This window comes from Ambystoma mexicanum, chromosome 13 (assembly GCF_040938575.1).
Source record: "Ambystoma mexicanum isolate Mex_15411 chromosome 13, UKY_AmexF1_1, whole genome shotgun sequence".
Taxonomy (NCBI): Eukaryota; Metazoa; Chordata; class Amphibia; order Caudata; family Ambystomatidae; genus Ambystoma; species Ambystoma mexicanum.
In genome coordinates, this window is record NC_090938.1 from 142902491 (window position 1) to 142919713 (window position 17223).

At 45.8% G+C, this 17223-nt stretch overlaps 1 protein-coding gene across 2 annotated transcripts in view; it reads right to left on the reverse strand.

Annotated features, from left to right (window-relative positions):
- BLTP3A (bridge-like lipid transfer protein family member 3A) overlaps positions 1-17223 on the reverse strand; it is a 538966-nt gene that overhangs the window by 292878 nt on the left and 228865 nt on the right. For both annotated transcript variants that reach the window (XM_069633498.1, XM_069633499.1), the window contains exons 9-10: positions 11050-11136; positions 7226-7390 (exon numbers count right to left, since the gene is read on the reverse strand). In XM_069633498.1, the coding sequence (XP_069489599.1) occupies positions 7226-7390; positions 11050-11136 (252 nt within the window). The remainder of the gene's footprint in view (positions 1-7225; positions 7391-11049; positions 11137-17223) is intronic.

Genomic DNA, 17223 nt, shown 5'->3' on the forward strand with positions numbered 1-17223 from the left:
GCTGGAAGATACCGGCGGCGCAGGCCGGCTGGCACGTTAGCCCCCCCCTTACCCACCTGGAACAGGGGGGGGGTGGCTACCGGCTTCCATCGGGCTGTCCCAAAGGCGGCACACTCTGCTCCGCATTCCCTGGGGTGTCGCCCTGAGTGGGCCGCTCCCCACCGGTGGCTCAATCCACCGACTACTTACCCTCAGCTCTGGGAGGGACTGCCTGATGGCCTGCGATACAACTGAACCCGGGCACTACGAACCCCACAAGGGAATCAATGCCCACCGCATGTATGATCTGAGGATATACAATCTATAGTCATAGAAGATCCCATGCAACTACCGGGAGCACCCCATAGCCATGTATCCAGCCATAACTATGCACTTGGTTCCTTCTCCCCTATATACTGTACCAGAGAGTGAACCACTCGGTCAACATCCACACGCTCTCCACAAGAGATCCAATTAACTGGTACAATGGTGCATGAATACTAACATACTAGGCAGCGAAGGCCCCTTCTGTCTGTACTTCTGTACTCATACGGTATGATCATTGGTCTATACATAATCTGCTGAACGCCTCGGCTAAGGGCCAACGACATTCCCTGTGTATATACTATATATGATACAGACGTGGGAGGATACAATCCACTCCATAATACTGGACACTCAATGGAGCGGCAACGTATATCCGTGGGACACGTTTGCGCATTTTGATACGTGGTACTCACGACCCAGTGCTCTCTCGCCCCTCCAGCATAGGCCCACCCTCCTGGGCCTCTAGCCTGTATATCTACAATTAGCCCTTAACAGACTCTCCTCTGGAACTCTATCAGAGCTGCCCTGGTGATAACACGCCTGCATAGTATGCCCAGGAAGAATACTAAGAAACAAAGCTCCATCAATATGTTTGCAAAACCCTCCGAGAAGGCAACAGAGTCGGGCCAGAACCTGAGGCGGCCTCGTCATCTGCTCCAGACAAGCCAGACTCGGCTAAAACGTTCGAGTACATGCGGGAGGGGTTCACCGCGCTCCACTCCAAACTAGATGACACGAGTGGGACGATCTGCTCTATCAAGGCACACATCGAGAGGACAGACGGCCGCGTCACCAAGGTTGAGAATAGGGTCGGTGCCACCGAGGACAATTTCACCTCCCTTAGAGCCGAGGTAAACACTCCCCGCTAGGGTCCAGGAGATCAGTAAGAAAAATGACGACCTCAAATCTCGTTCCATGTGCAATAACATCCGTATAATTGGGGTTCCTGAGGACAGCATTGAAGGCTCTATGGAAGAATATGTAGAGCAGACCCTCCTCTCCCTGCTGGACCCCCCCAAACTCTCCTCTCAGTTTGCTATTGAGAGGGCCCATCGGACCCTCACTGCTAGACCTAGGCCGGGAGCCCCCCCGTCTAATTATCGCAAGGGTACTGAATTAGAGACAGAAACTCTAATGCGGGCTGCCAGAGCCAAAGCAGAACTGCTCCTGGGATCTTCGGGGATTCATCTTTACCCAGATTTTTCCACTGCAGTCCAACAGGAACGCAAACGCTTCCAAGCGGTGAAAAAACGGATACGTGATCTGGGTGTAAAGTACTCCATGCTCTACCCAGCCAAGCTCAGGGTGGAACACGCAAACCAGACTTTCTTCTTCACTATCCCTGAAGAAGCCACCAGGTTCATAGAGGAAAATTTCCATGGCTGACCTTGGCATTTTGAATACCTCAATGTGTTTCCTTCTATGCGCACTTGGCCCTCGCCCCTTTGTTATATCTACCTACCACACTCAAATGTCACATTGACCTGGCTACTTTCTGACTTCACTCCTTTAGGTTTGCCCAGTCACATAGTGACATGATTCCTGTGATAATTTCTAATCTCTGCAATGAAGTATTGTTTCAGTGCTTATATGTCACACAACCTAGTCACAACTCCAGCACAAGCGCACCCAGGCTCGTCTGGCGTTAAGGCCCCCGGGCGAAGTCACCCTGGCTAGGTTTATGAGTTGGTTTAGTATTGAGATGGGGACATTCCTCCGATTGGGGGAGGGTTTTTGGGGGGGTCGGAGGGGTGGGGAGTTATATTAAGAAAATTGCTTGGCGAACACCGGAGAAGTACAACTTGCATGTCGCGCTCACGGCGACCGTGGATTCATTGCTGCATGCACACGACTTGGGATTGAGAGGGGTATATGTTGGCCCAGCTCCTTCTGCTGGTAACAGTCATGTGGGGGGATGATGGCTGATACTGTGACTTGCATGAGTTGGAATATTAGGGGGCTGGGTAACCCTGCCAAAATGCAGAAACTGCAGCTTTATGCTGAAAGACATCACGTTAACGTGCTCTTCCTACAGGAGACGCACAGCCTCGCGCCCACATGTGAGAAATTTGCCAAGGCATGGGGCTCTCAATGGTAGTATACCACTAACTCTTCCCAGAACCAGGGGTGGTAGGGGGGGAGGGGGTTCTGATTATCATTCACAAGCGTCTCCAATTTAAGCAAAAGGCAGTCCATATTGACCACGTAGGGCGATATGTACTACTGGTTGGCACCTTGCAGGGCAAGGAGGTGATATTTTTAAATGTATATGGCCCAAACGTGGATGATCCCAATTTCTATGAACACCTATCTACACTCGTATCTGGATTCCCTCTTGTCCCGCTAATATGGGGGTAGGGGGAGACCTCAATACTATTCTCGACGTCCAATACGACAGATCAGGCTCCAAGCGGCGCCAACTAACCAAAGCAGCCAAGACCATCTTGAATATACAGGCCCACTTTGAACTGGTCGACCCATGGCAGATACTTCACCCTGACTCCTGTACATTTACCTTTTATTCATCGGTACACGATTCCCACATCGATAAGTGGCTCCTTACTGATACTCTACTAGCAACCATCACTCACACCTCCATCCTTGCCAGGACATTCTCTGATCACTCACCAATCACAGTGACCCTTCGGTGGGCCGCAGACGTCCTTGCGACCCGTACATGGAGATTCAAGCCATATTCCTTATTAGATGTTGCATACAAAGCCGAATTGGAGACGGATATCGACGATTTCTTCGCTCTAAACACTGGCTCTGTCTCGTCCCAGACTACCCTGTGGGAGGCATTCAAATCGTACATTAGGGGAATGGCAATCTCCAGAGGCGGGGGTGCTCAGAACTATTAGGAGAGACATAGCAAAAAGTAAAGACAGGCTTGCCGACTTAGAAGCACAATACACGGCTACGCAATTACCTGACACGCTGGCTGACATAAGTAGCGAACTGGGCGAATGTTGAAAACTAAGCTCCCTGATTTCCCCCATCATCGCACAAGATGATCCAATCCTATCGAAAATCATTGGCACCGCGTCCATGAGGGGTAAGGTTTCCAGATTATACACCACATTCCAAACACAAGCATCCCTCCCGTTCACTAAACTTGGAGTCCTGAGCTGAGCTGACAGACCAACGCTGGTATTACATGTGTGCCCGCTCACGTACAATCTCATTCAACTCCCGTTTCAAATTAATTCAATGTTAACTGTTACATAGATTCCACTACACACCGACAAGGCTACACCGTATGTCACATGAACACCTGCATACGTGCCCTAGATGCAATTTTGCAAATGCCGACAATATGCATATGATGTGGTCGTGCCCTCAAATAGCCCAGTTCTGGGCCTCAGTGTCCACGGCTCTATCAGACATGGTGAAATGCACCATTTCCCCATCCCCGCTAACCTGCTTCTTCTACGAACTACCACCACTAAGCCACGGCCTCAAGAAGTTGGCAAGTCTGGGGCTCCTCCTGGCAACCCGTTGTATCCTCCTGGTATGGCTTCAACCCAGACCCCCCCTGCCCCACACACATGAACAGTGGCTCTGCGCTCTCACATGGGCATCAGACACCGAAGAGGGTTGGATTCGGTCACAACCAAGCAGATCCAGACCGAAAGACATTTGTTTCCTCCACGTCTGAAGAATCCGGGGAAAACATGGACACACCGCCTTCTCCCCCTCCCGCTGCTAGCTAGCGGCAATACGTGCGGACCACATGTTTAACCAGATGCTTGCCTCCCTCATGAGTTTCAAGGTGACAGGGTCTTGCTGATGGATTTGCGATATGTTGAATATGCTACAAATGCTTTATTGCTCTGAAATGTTAAGTTTGTTCTCTGGTGTGATGCCAAGCTAACTGTTAAAGTTTTTTTTAAAACATGGAATACCAACAACAGTTTAAAAGTGTTAGGGGACTTAAGTCCACTTGAGGTAACACTTCATAAAACTATCCTGATGGTATACAGATCACCAACTCTTACTATCAGTCTCTACTACTCATGGCAACTCAGAGTGGCAAAGCAGTCAGGCTCATCATAAAAGGAATATGTGAGCTGTAGGTAAGTACACTGAACCCAGTTAAGCAGATCCAAGAAACACCTCCAAATGTATATTAAAATATATTATTTTTACACAAGGAACATTCTTAAAATTCTTATATAATTAGGGCAACATAAATAGAAATACTTTTGGATACCTTTTAAAGGCCACTGCTTAGTTGGTTATTGCTCACAGGTAAAATGCTTACAGAGTTTGACACTAATGTCAATTCTCCCGTGTTATCGGTAATAACGTGCACTCGCGCACACACAAAGCTAAACGGCAATTGTAGTTAGTTAGCAAAACCACATAAGAATTATTTTTGGAAGGAAAACAGTTTGTTAGTCAAACGGTAGCAGAGTTTAAGGTTATAGAGGCATTTTCACTGCACTAAGGCTTTTAAAGTCCAATTTGCAATCCTAGCTAAAAGGCCATTCAGAGATGGCTCAGTCTTACGACATGGCAGAATAGAAAAGGTTCTTGTGGATACGTTCAGTCTCTAGGTAAGGATACTAGAAGAGTAACTGAAACGGTGGAGACCCTGTTAAAGGACTCGAAAAAAAAGTGACACAAGCAGCAGCTTGCATCAGAGGCAAGACTTCACACCCTGCACACCTCTGGATTCTTGGTATGTTGACGAAAGGCAGGACAATGGACGGAATCTCAGAGCAGCAGCCTCGGGGGAGGACCTCTGGCATGGATTTCCTCAGCTTCTCTGGTCAGTCTGATTTTGGCACCTTTTCTGCAGCACCAACAAAGGACACAATTTGCCCGGTCAATCTTCTTTGATTCGTGGAGTCCTACACACTGGTCAGGGGACTTGGATGAGTCGGATAGTGTCTGTGGAGTTTCCCCTGGAGCTCAGCAAAGACCTGGACGGATTCAGCCTTGGCAAGATGATGAACTATGATTGTGTCAGGTCTCCTGGTATTTGTGGTGTGCAGCTCTGGAACGCCACTGCACCTCGGGAGATGGCTCAGATTGTAGTTAGTCTCAGGGCTGGTTGGTTGCACCAGCCAAAATGAAGTCATTGTCCTCTTTCGGAACTCCCCTATCGCACAGAAAATGGGGTCAAGATAGCAGTGGTCACTTCATGGTGTTGCAAAGTGTCTGCAGGCGTCTGTGGTTGTCGTCTTTCCTTTTACCTCAGGACCCTCACCTTTTATTCAGTTTCAGCACACAATCCTCTGAAATCTCTTTCAGCAGTTTATAGAAAGGGTGTGGGTGGCTGTCCAATCAGGACAGCCAGATTCCCCAAGCCTCCCTAGTGGGAGCTTGTTCCATTCTCCATGCTGGAAACGATCTGGAGCTTAATGACGCAAAAACTGAGTTGATCATCAGCACAGGGGCATGGCTGAAAAAACTTACCCGAGACCACCAGGTGTTTCAGATAGCTGGCTGCAGTATTCCAACTCTCCCCAAGGTTAAGACTCTAGGTGTAGTTAATGACCAGGAGTTGAGCATGAGGGCACATGCGAGCTGCCTAGTGGCATGCCCATTTTACTACCACAAACTGCTGGCACAGTTAAAACGAGTCCTATTATGGGAGAACTGCGCTACCATTGCTAGAGCAGTGGTGGGTTTCAAGCTGGACTAGGGCTCCCCCTCTGCTTCAGGGCATCAGCAAAGGAGAAAGAAGGCACCTTCCAACTGTTCAAAATAGTGTGGCTAGAGAGGTGGAAGGCATAAGTAGAAGGGAACATCTCATAAGCTCAACGTGCGTTTCATTGGCTTCCTGCGACTAGCAGGATCTCTTTTCGCACGTTGTCTGACACATAAATGCCTATATGGTACCAGCCCAGGTTATCTAACCAGCTAGCCTGGCTACCATCATGTAGGGCACCGAGATCTAACACTGGCCTCCTTCAGATTCCTAAAGCCAAGCTCAAGATGGTGTCTCAAGGACCCCCCCCCGCCCCAACCTCTCCCTCCCAGAATGGTAGAAGGGCTAACAAAACCACCAAGCTAATAAAATGGCCAAAAACATAAAGGAGCCACCAAGTTAGTACTTAAGTGACCCTATTGTGCACATCCGGGCTTGTGAATACAGTCTGCAGTAACAATAGCACAATAGCTGGTAGAACACGTCCACTGCCACCAGCCATAACTAGGAGGTTTATCTATGCAACTATAATGTCACAGGAGCAGAGAGAAGGGGGATACTAAGTATCCCCTTGCCACTCCACATAAGGTGGTGTGTGCCAATCTCTCAAAATATAAAGTTTAAGTACAGATACTAGTAGAAAGTAAGGATAAAGAATCTCAAAGGAGAACCCAAAGGGTTCCCATCAACACTGTTATAAGGAGCTGTGTGCTGCAAAAGTAAAATACAGATGCCTTAATAGAGATATGGCGGAAAGTAGACTCCATAGAAAAAGTAAACCACAGAACAGAGCCCATAAGAATGAATGAGTGGAAAAAAACTCCACTCATTCAGGATATTAAAAGAAAAGTCCAGCAGAAAGTGCTGGAAGACTCACTAGGCGAGGGGATGAAGCATAAAAATGATAAATCTGCCTAACAAACAGGGTTAGTGAAAGCAGAGTAAAAGAATGAGTGAGTGTGCGGCAAAGGTTCCCACTCAGGAGAACTAGTCGAAAATCCAGCAGTCCAGCAAAAAGTGCTGATGCACTCACAGGTGGAGAGAATTTCACACAAAAAGGGAAATCTACTCTAACAGCAGTATATTTCTCTCCCACAAGACAATGATGTATATACGAGTTTAAGGGCACACTGCGGCCACCTTTTATGATCAACACATATCAGTGTGTTTGGACATGGGTAAGAGATTTGGGTCTTAAACACTTTTTCAAGAATAATGTTGAGAAATATTGAGTTAAAAACGTGATGAAGCTTTAGATACCTGGTCTCCCCTTGAGGGGCGAGTCCCTCGTTGGGCGTTTCGAAGAGCCAATCTCCTCGAACAACGCATCAGCACTGGTCCGGAACTCAGCCTCCAGGGCAGCCGCCCATTCTGCTCTAGTCTCCATGGCTGGGCAGTACTGAGCCCAATGCGCGCAGCTATCCCCTGTGCAACGAAAACAGAAAATGTCACAAAAGCAGCCAGCCCAGCAGCTGCCCTTACATAGAACACTAGCAGCCCTCGCATCACTGTGTATGCATATACACACCCTTGCACCCCAAAACGAGACAGGATTTCAGCTCCAAAGGATGCACCTTGAAAATCCCAATGGTTTGGACACTGCACATCAAACCATGTAGTAAGATAAGTCCTCCCTGGCTACAAATGAGATGTTGTTTCTAAAGAGTCTATAGTGTAGACTTGGGCTTGTGCTGTGCAATGTTGTTTTGGACATTGTCTCCTTTCGTGCCAGTCTCCTCTTGGAAGACGTCATGCAGGCGGAGCTAGTCCATTCTGGATATCTTGGTACCAGGCCTGTTTAGCCCTTCATGTGATCTTTCCTGCGGTCTCTTCTCTCTCTCTCTGATTTAAAGGTTTACATTGGCTAGAGTTTCCTAAAAGTCTGCCTCTGCCAAGCGGGTAGTAGCCCTCCACCCCCCGAAGGTGTGATGAAGTCTGTCTTCATCTTCCTCCTCAAAATCCTCTGCTTCAAAAACGAAACCAAGTGCCTACTTAGGACGCCACTGATGTTATTTGCTTGTGTTAATGGTCTTCCATTTTTTATAATTAATTAATCTTTTACAACACACTGAAGGTTTACAGCATGGGTTTACCAGTGGCAAGGTGGCAGGTTCAAGTCCACACATTGGCTTGAAATTACTCCAATGGATACAGTCCTGTGTACACCAGGAGGAAGAAGGTAACATTTTTAATTTCTAATATTTTTACTGTTATAAAATGTGGTTTTATATATATTTCCATGACAAATGGCTGAGAGAAGCGCCCATTTGAACCCAAACCACCATTGCTAGTTTTCCAAAGAAAATTCACCCCTCACATCTTTATCAGCGGTGTCATAATGCAAACAAGCATGTAGATTACTTGTGGTGTATTTTATTGTGTACGTGTCTCGGACCCGCCCATCCCCTCTAAGAGTGAAACCTCTGCTCTGAGACATCACCCACAGATAGTTTTGGTCCAAGTTGATGAACAACGGTTTTCATTTAGGATATGTCTGTTCACAATCCTTACACCAGGGGGATGTGGAAAAACCTCTGCAACACAGAAATTTGCGATATCCAGTCTAGCTAGATGGCCTTTATTTCAGGTGGTGTTGTTTCCTGAGATAATTAGCTGATCTGCAGATTGGATGGTTTCTTAATTGAACACTTCAAGTCTCCAGACTTCCAGTGTATGTTCTACTGAATAACGAAGTTGGAAAAAGGTTAGAAGGGAATTTGTCTAAATGGTATACAAACATGACAACCTTAGTGAAAACAACTGGATTCAACCCAAGAACCAGTTGGTCCCTATGGCAAACTTGGAGCAATAGTCAAAGAGAACATGGAACACTTAAAAGAAGCTTTGGCTTAAAAAACAAAAAAAAAAAAAAAACATGTTTAGATTCAGCAGCTTCCATCTTAGTTTGTGACAGCTGTATGGTGTCTGGTCTGAAGATCGTTCAACTGTCAAGGTAGCTGCAGCACTAGTGGTGGTCTGTAAAGTAGACTTATGTTTTGGCTAGGTTTCATGCATGTCATTTACAGCCATTTCTCCAAGGCAGGCAACACCGGTATAAATCAACTTCAATGGGGAGAAAACAGGCAGGGAAAATGAGGGCTGGTATATTGGATTAAAACAACACACTGTCTTGAAGCTGAGACAAATACCATTAGCATGTAGAAAAGGAAATAATGCGTTCACAGAACTGAGGAATACATAGAGTTCCCAGGAAAACAGCAGGATAATAAAAAAGCATCTCAACATAAAACTAACAGGACACCCCAAAACCTGTGAAGAACACTAGGGTTCAACTAAATAAACAGAATATACTAAGAGATGGGTGATCTAGCTAGGATGTACAATCCTTGAATCATCGCGAGTAACAATTTGATGACCAGGAAAGGCTTCTCAAAGTGCTAAATAGAGGCCAGGTGGTGGCAGGTCTGAGATTAGTACCCCCTCCAGACACTTTCTTTTTATGCATTTTGTGATTTGAAGTGGCCGATTGAAAAAGGCAGGGCTGAATGAACTGATGTCGTCACATATAGGACAACTTGAGCTCTTGGCTTTAGTACTACATAAAGACGCGATGACAGTGAATAATTTAACCACTCCAAATTCTATGGAAGATACGAATAAAATTACATAAGGCAAAATACCAGGTTCTTCCAACAAGGAAACAATTGTCCCTTGCATAGGACAACAGGCTGCGCAGTATCCCTTCATTGAAACCCTCTTCCATTAAACAAGATGCCAACGGTGTGAGGGTGTAACCCCTGCAGATATCATCCCAAAACAGAAACCCACAAATGAGCATTATAGGCCTCGCGTAAAACACAATGGCCGCCTCAACGGTGCACCATTTTTATTTTACACAAGCTTCCTTCACATAGAAGCATTTGGTTAGGGTCTGCAACCATTGGCACGTCAGATGTTTGAGACTATATCTCCCAGCAGCCCCAGCAAGCATAGATAGTGGAGAGGGATCATTGGAATCTCGATCCAGAATATAAGGAGAGACACAGACTGCTGCTTTAGGAGGCATTATTCTACTAAACAGACCAGCAAGCCCCTCTGGAGGAAATATTACATTTTACTGACTGTACACATAATAAATCCAATCTCAAGGATAGGGGTGTTCATAAACTGCATGACATGGCGTAATGACAGTCTAAAGTAAACTAAACATGGCTCTTCAACTCACTGTGTTAAACTGGGAACACCTTTGAAGAGAAACCGCCAACCACAATGCAAGGAGAAACTCCCATAACGAAAACAAACTAAACCCAATGAACCAAAACCTGGATACCCCAATTAAATAAAGCATTTTAATGCAAACCACAATACAAGCATATGAACCCAGCCAGACAAGGGCACAGTTCACGCATTACTAACCCTACTAAAAACCTTCCAATACCAACCATACTCACCCTCAACCACCAAACAAAGTGTGTACACACGTACACACACACACACACACGTACACACACGTACACACACGTACACACACGTACACACACACAACAAAACGGCACACACTCTCCAACACCTAACCAAATCCAACATACTACAGAAAACTAAACCACCCCATACACACTCAGAAATCAAAACACCACCAAATCCTCACCAACCAAAAGCAAACGACTGTTTTTTCAGAACTGAAGCTACCAACAGCACAGCAAACCGCTCTAGCGCTTTTTTTCTCTCAATCCCACTAACTATCCCTCCCGATCGCCCTTCCTCTTCAGATCCCGAGTGCCTGGAAACCATAAAAATGGCAGTGTTACGCAGTTTAAATCACAACCGAACATTTCAAACTTCTACTGCTTGTTGATGTGAAACTGCTGCTGCAAGGATGTATGTTCTTACCACCCTGCAGGACAAGGGCTAGAACAGACTAGAGGATTCCCATGCTGTACAGTCCAGGACAAATCAGATGGCCACAGCAGCGAAGAGGAGTAATCTGACGAGCACCAGCCAGACCCCTTTTGTCTGCTGCATCTTTCCTACAACAAGGCACTAAATCTCCCCAGAGAAAGTGCATACACCAGTCCCCCACCCCCACATCACCCTGCACAAAGGAAAAGCTGGTACTCCCGCACCTGCCAGATGGAAAGGGTAGTAATCGAAGCCCATCTTCCTGAAGGTTAGCTGGATGGCACCATTTGTCACTCGTTGCTTTGCAGCACCTGTGGGGAAATAGAAAAGTTTGTAAAAATAAGGCAGTGGGGCCTAATAACTATTACGCTCTGGACGTGGATGCCTCCTCTTCAGGGTCGGGGGCTCCAACAACCTTCTCTGTTGTGGCTGCTCAACTGCTTCCACGCCTCTCCCCGCCCCAACCAAAACCACCTAATGGACATCACAAGTGATGTAAGCACAGTGCAGGAGCTTTTCTGATTGCAGTGCACTGTACACTTTACCTCGATATGCTTAGAGACCGGGTTTCCATATACTGGAATGACAAAGTTACTCAGCATAGTGACTACCTTACGCCTAGTCCATAGTCCCCTTTCCTCCATACGTGTGGGAAATTCTGTCCATCGGGACGTGAGCACTTTTTAAGCATAAAACATTTTTTTTTATGTCCTTTTATTTTCATGCAGGGCCACTGCACGTGACCGCAGCCCTGCTTCCTGAGCTCCGCCCCACGCATCGCCCTCAGTCCTTTTCTATCGCCAGGTCCAGCACCATTTAGCAAAATAGAATATACTTATTACAGGGGACGGTGGGCGGCCGTATAGAGAAAAGTGGACTCTGGACTTGGAGTAAGATAGTCACTAAGGCGAGTAACTTTGTCAGACTCCTACATCCCATCCCCTTTCCTCCATACTTGTGGGAGATTCCCAAGCACTGACCAAAGGAAAAACAGGAGGATGGAAATGTCTCTTATTGGAACAAATTTTTAAGAAGTGTCTGGCCGAATTGGGCATCAGCCAGCAAGCACAGGTCAAGACAATGGGTCTCATTACAAGTCAGCCGGTCCGGAAACAACAGTGGCGGTAAGTACACTGCCACCGTTGTTTCCGGACCGGCTGATTCGGAGTCCTGCAGGCTGGAGGTGTCACTCACGCCAGGTCTGAGTAACACCACCTGCCTGCAGGCAGACATGGAAACACCGGCTCTGTCATAGACGGAACCAGTGTTTCCATGGTCCCCATGGAGTCCAATGGAACTCCATGGGAATGGGGATTTACAGAATTCCGCATCCAGAATTACTGGGTCACCAGGGTTGTGATGCCCCGGTGATTTCAGCAATCACGGAGGCAGAATGGTATTACCGGTCTGGCGGCAGCCTGCAGGTTTTTCCGGCACGGCAACCGCCGGACTCGTAATGAGGCCAATTGTTTACGAAAAGCCAAAGGGGAAGCTTACTTAGCAGCCTTGGCTATGGACTCCCAAGGTATGTATTTTTGGAAGGCAACAGCAGCCGCTTTGCCACAGACCAAATTCGAATGAATACCCTTTGGGGGCTGAAGGCCTTAAATTTTGTAAGCCTCGGAGATACATGAAGCTAGACAACAACTGACGCACGATTCGAGGCAGGTTTCCCTTTTGGGTCACCAAACTTAACAGATGTGTGAAGAACTTTCAAGTTCGCTTGTTCTGTCGAGATAAAACTTCAGAGCTCGTCTGACGTCTAGGTTGTGTAAAACTGCCTCAGCATCGGAGACCGGCTTCGGAAAGAAAACTGGTAAGGATATTGACTGGTTTAAGTGGGATTCAGAGACAACTTTGGGAAGGGAAGAAGGATGAGTGCGAAGCACAACCTTATTCTTGTGGAAAGTTAGGAACGGATGTTAGACAGAGCTTGAAGCTCACTTATTCTTCTTGCAGATGTTACCGCAATTAAGAAGGCCACCATCCAAGAAAGGTACTTGAGCTTGGTAGTGGGCATAGGTTCAAAAGGCTTATGACACAAGGCAGTGAGGACTACATTCAGATCCCATTTTGGATGAGGAGACCTAACTGGTGGAAAGAGATGAAGACCTGCAAAATGTCATTCATCATTACACCAATCACAGGTGTTATAGCCTCAAATTTAAAAACACCCAAAACCTGACTCTCCAGGAAGTGCAAGCGTGGAAAAAAAAATGAAAGTTACATTTGTAATTGAAGGAGAAACAGAAAAACATGTCCCTATAATAATCCAGATAGGTATTTAACTTTATGTAGCTCTTCATACATGGTTCGTCGAGCATCTAGCCACTGATTATTATACCTCAGTCGATACTCGGTTTACCGACCTCTGAAGGAGGTTAGCCAATAAGATAGCTCAGCCAGTTGAGCGCTCGCTGCTGCAATCTGTGCGTGATCTGTAGGTTGCAAGTTCAAATCCCGGCAAGGCCAACTCAGTCTTTCATCCTTTTGAGGTCGCTAAAGCAGTACCAATTTCGGTTTGCTGATAATTGTGATAAATATGTTTTATGTACAGTGCTTTGCCAAAAGTACTATGCAAATAACCATTTGACCATGAGATTAAGCATAGAATTTAGCATGGAGTGCTTCCCTCTCTGCACTTTTGTATCATACATTGGCCTACAATTGGGTAGTAATAGCTCCAGGAAATTAGGACTTTCATTAAACATCAAAAGACAATTCTGCTATCAAACCTTAAAAACACAATACAAGTCATGTTTGTTTTACTATGCGATTGGCTAGGGTTGTGTGTTTTCAACATTTAAATAAATACAGAAGGGATCAAATGGCTAGACATTAGAGAAATAATGAAAGGTGTATTCTGTCACAATGCAGAAAGCTGCCTTATGGTAATGATTTCCATACAGTTTTTGCACATGTCGGCTGAATGTCACATACATTTTACTCTTGCAAAGGAGAAAGGTAAAGTTTACTCTTTTGAAATCACATTTACTCACAAAGTTTAAAAACAGGGAGTAAAATACTCCCACCTCAAACTCTTATCTGGAGCACTGCTCCCACATATTCCTTATCTATGATTCACTCCCAAAGCAGTATGTGTAGAAGGTGGGAGCAATAATGTACTTCTTATTAATGCTGTGAAGTACAGCTTTCCCAAGTCCTGCTTCAAATACCTACGCAGAGCCCGGCAATAACGTTTTGAAAATGTATGCAGAGGACCAGGTGCAGCAGCACAGTTGTCTTTTATTGGTACCCCTCCCTGTAACGCTGATGACCCCTAGTAGAGTGAGGCCACAGGAACGTCTTTGCCTCCTAAATGATAGCATTCTGAAATGCAAAGAATAATCCAGCAAGGCAAGGTTTAATTGGTTACATCCAGTCCTAGCTTGTGACCCAGGCAACCCACAAACAATTAGTCGCCTTGTCTAAGGTTTGCCATCCTAGAGATGTAAAAAGGAGGACGTGGAGGATAAAAAGTAGTAAGGACAATTATTTGAGCCAGATGAAATGCTGAAACTACCTTAGTTAGAAGGGTTGGATGGACTCTCAAAAAACAACCTTCTCAATGTAGAAGGTGGTAAAAGGCAGGTTGCACGAAAGAGCATATAGGTCACCGACTGTTCTGGCCAATGTGATGGCCGTTAGGAAAACCATTTTGAGAGTTAACATCCTTAGAGGACATTAATGTAGCGGCTCAAAAGAGGCACACATGAGGTATTTGAGTAAAAGGTTCAAGTCCCAAACTGGTAGAATGAAAGGGACTGGAGGGAAAAAATTAGTGAGTCCTTTTTAAAATTGGACTACAAAAGGATCCCTGCCCTGGTGAGCACTTTAAAAGGCTACCTGGCAGCGCTATTCATTTTTTAGTGGCAACCTGGAGCCCCGGATTTGTCAAAAAAACTGACACCACCATTGGTGTGTCACAAACATAAGGATCCACATTCTTAGCTCTGAACCAGATGCAAAACGTATTCCAACGTCAGTAGTACATAGACTTTGTTGCAGGTCTTCCAGCAGAAAGCAACATTTCCATTATCTCTTCTGGGAGGTCCCAATCTTTGTATCCCAACCTCTCAGAAACCAGGTGTGAAGGTTTAGAGTCCTGATCTCTGGGTGAAGGAGACCGTCCTCTTGCAAGAGTACGTCCTCTCTTTAGGGGAAGAAGAATTGGAGGGCAGATGGACATGTCCAGAAGGTTTGGGTCCCGCATCTGCCTGGCCCAATCAGGATCATGGTTTTCCTAAACTTACTCAACCTCCAGATGATGTGAGGAATAACTGGGACTGGAGGAAACGCTTACAGGAGTGGAAACTCCCAGCTGTGGAGAAGGTTGTATACAAATTGTTCGAGTCACAATTGCTTGAATGACAATTGACCTTTTCACAATTGACTGAATTTTGAAGGTCAATTGTGACATATATGCGGGGGGAACCCCCTGCAACCCCCACCAAAACACTATTATATATATATATATATATTCAATTGTGAACAGGTCAATTCGGACCCTTGAAATCAAGTCAATTGTGCATTCGAACAATTCTGTTCAAACAATTTGGGTAATACTGTGGAGAATCCTGTGGGTCTCTACTAAAGCCCTGCATAGAGTCTCCTTGCAGGTGGCCAGAAGAGGCCAGGAGAGGCCCAGGCGTGTCCTGATCCCAATCCCTGGGGTGGTGTACTGTGGAGACCAGGCCCATGGAGGTGGGGAGATTGTGCATGGTGGGTGTATTTTTCCTTGAAGAGGAATACTGTGGACTCCAACAGAGGAGGAATTGGCTTATTGCCATTTTCACATGCCTATCTAAGGGTGAAACTGTACAATCTGAAGGAGTGACTCCACTTTGTGTTGAACCTAAGGAACCAATCTTTTATATCCCCAAGTTCCCGCATCCTCCTCAAAATATTCTAACTGTAACAGTGAACATGTGACCTTTCCTAACCCTTCTTTGGCAACAGGCGAAATCTTATAATTCCTCTTAATATTGTGGGAAGAAAAGCCATCTAAAATCTTTTAAAGAACTAGAAGAATAGAATTTTCCTAAAATAAACTGCAAGTCCCAGAATCTCTCAGGGACTGCAGAAGAGGGCTGAAGAGGAATGCAGGAATTCGTCAGGAGGCAAGCCTAATGACAATTAGTACCAAGGGCTTGTACCTGAACCTGAAACCAATTTGCCCACCTGAGGGGCATAACAGGCTGCTGCATGGTGGAGCAGTAAAAAGAAGCTAGAGCAGTTGTTGGAAGGTCGGAAGTAGCAGAAGAAGCAGCGCATGAGGCTGGCCACTCACAAGGAGGTGTGACCACAGAAGGGACGCCGGAGCAGAGGAAGGGCATATTTCAGCTGCAGCCTCCGAGTTGGTCCTGTGCTCACAAACCCCGTTTGGCTGTGGCAGCATTGGAAGGGACTGGAAGCAACAGGCAGTCTTTCAAGGTGCACCAAATTGCTGTAAAAGCAGAGCTGAAATTGTGCATTCTCCCGAGGACCATGTGCAGAAGCAAGCCAAGGGAAACTGGCGAGTAGAAGAATCTCCCTTGATGAGGCTGGATCAGAGACATCCATGCAACAGAGATGTGGTTCCCAAGAGTGCCCATAGCAAGAGAAGAAGAAACCAAGCCAGGAAGCAGCAGTAGCCCGCAGTCATAATTGAGTCGAAAAAAGAAGTTCCGTACTTCTGAACAACAGAAATACCTTGCTGGTAACTGTAGCCAAGTTCAATTGCACTTGTGCATACATCTAAGCGAGTAGAAGTTAAATCGCAGAAGTGGGAAGTCTCTGATAAGGGATTTGAAACACGTGTCCTTATGTACAACTCTTGCGTCTAGTGAAAGCCTTTCTTTTCCCCAATATTAGAATTACCTTGTTACTGAGCAGTCGCGTGGCTCCTGATAACATGGAGAACATTGCCGGTAGCTCATTTGAAGTAGAACAGACATTTCCAAAGTGTTGCAAGCATAGTTTAAAGAGGCCGCGCATGAGACAATATTTGCCAAATATCTTGGAAGCTGAATGCTGATTGAAAGGTTGGAACAAGTCTCCATTTAAAGTGGCAGTTCAGGAGTAAAACAACATTTTGTGCGCCTAATTTTGTTTTCAGTAGGAGGTCCACATCTTGCAACATATTACACGCTGAAGCAGAAGTCATAGAAGTGGTTGAAGCTGAAGCAAGAGCAAGTATAACCCAAGCCCATAGAGTGAATTCTATAAAAGTGAATCCTGTTCAATTAAGAACTATACACCAGCGTTCTGAAGTTGTTGAAGTTATTGTTACCCAAGAACTCCACATTAAATGTGACAAGATCATCCAAAGCTGTTAGAGTGGCACAACAGATTTGTGGTAACAATTAAAGAAAATGTGTATACGAAGCTGGGGTAGGGAGCTCGGTACTTGTTAAAAT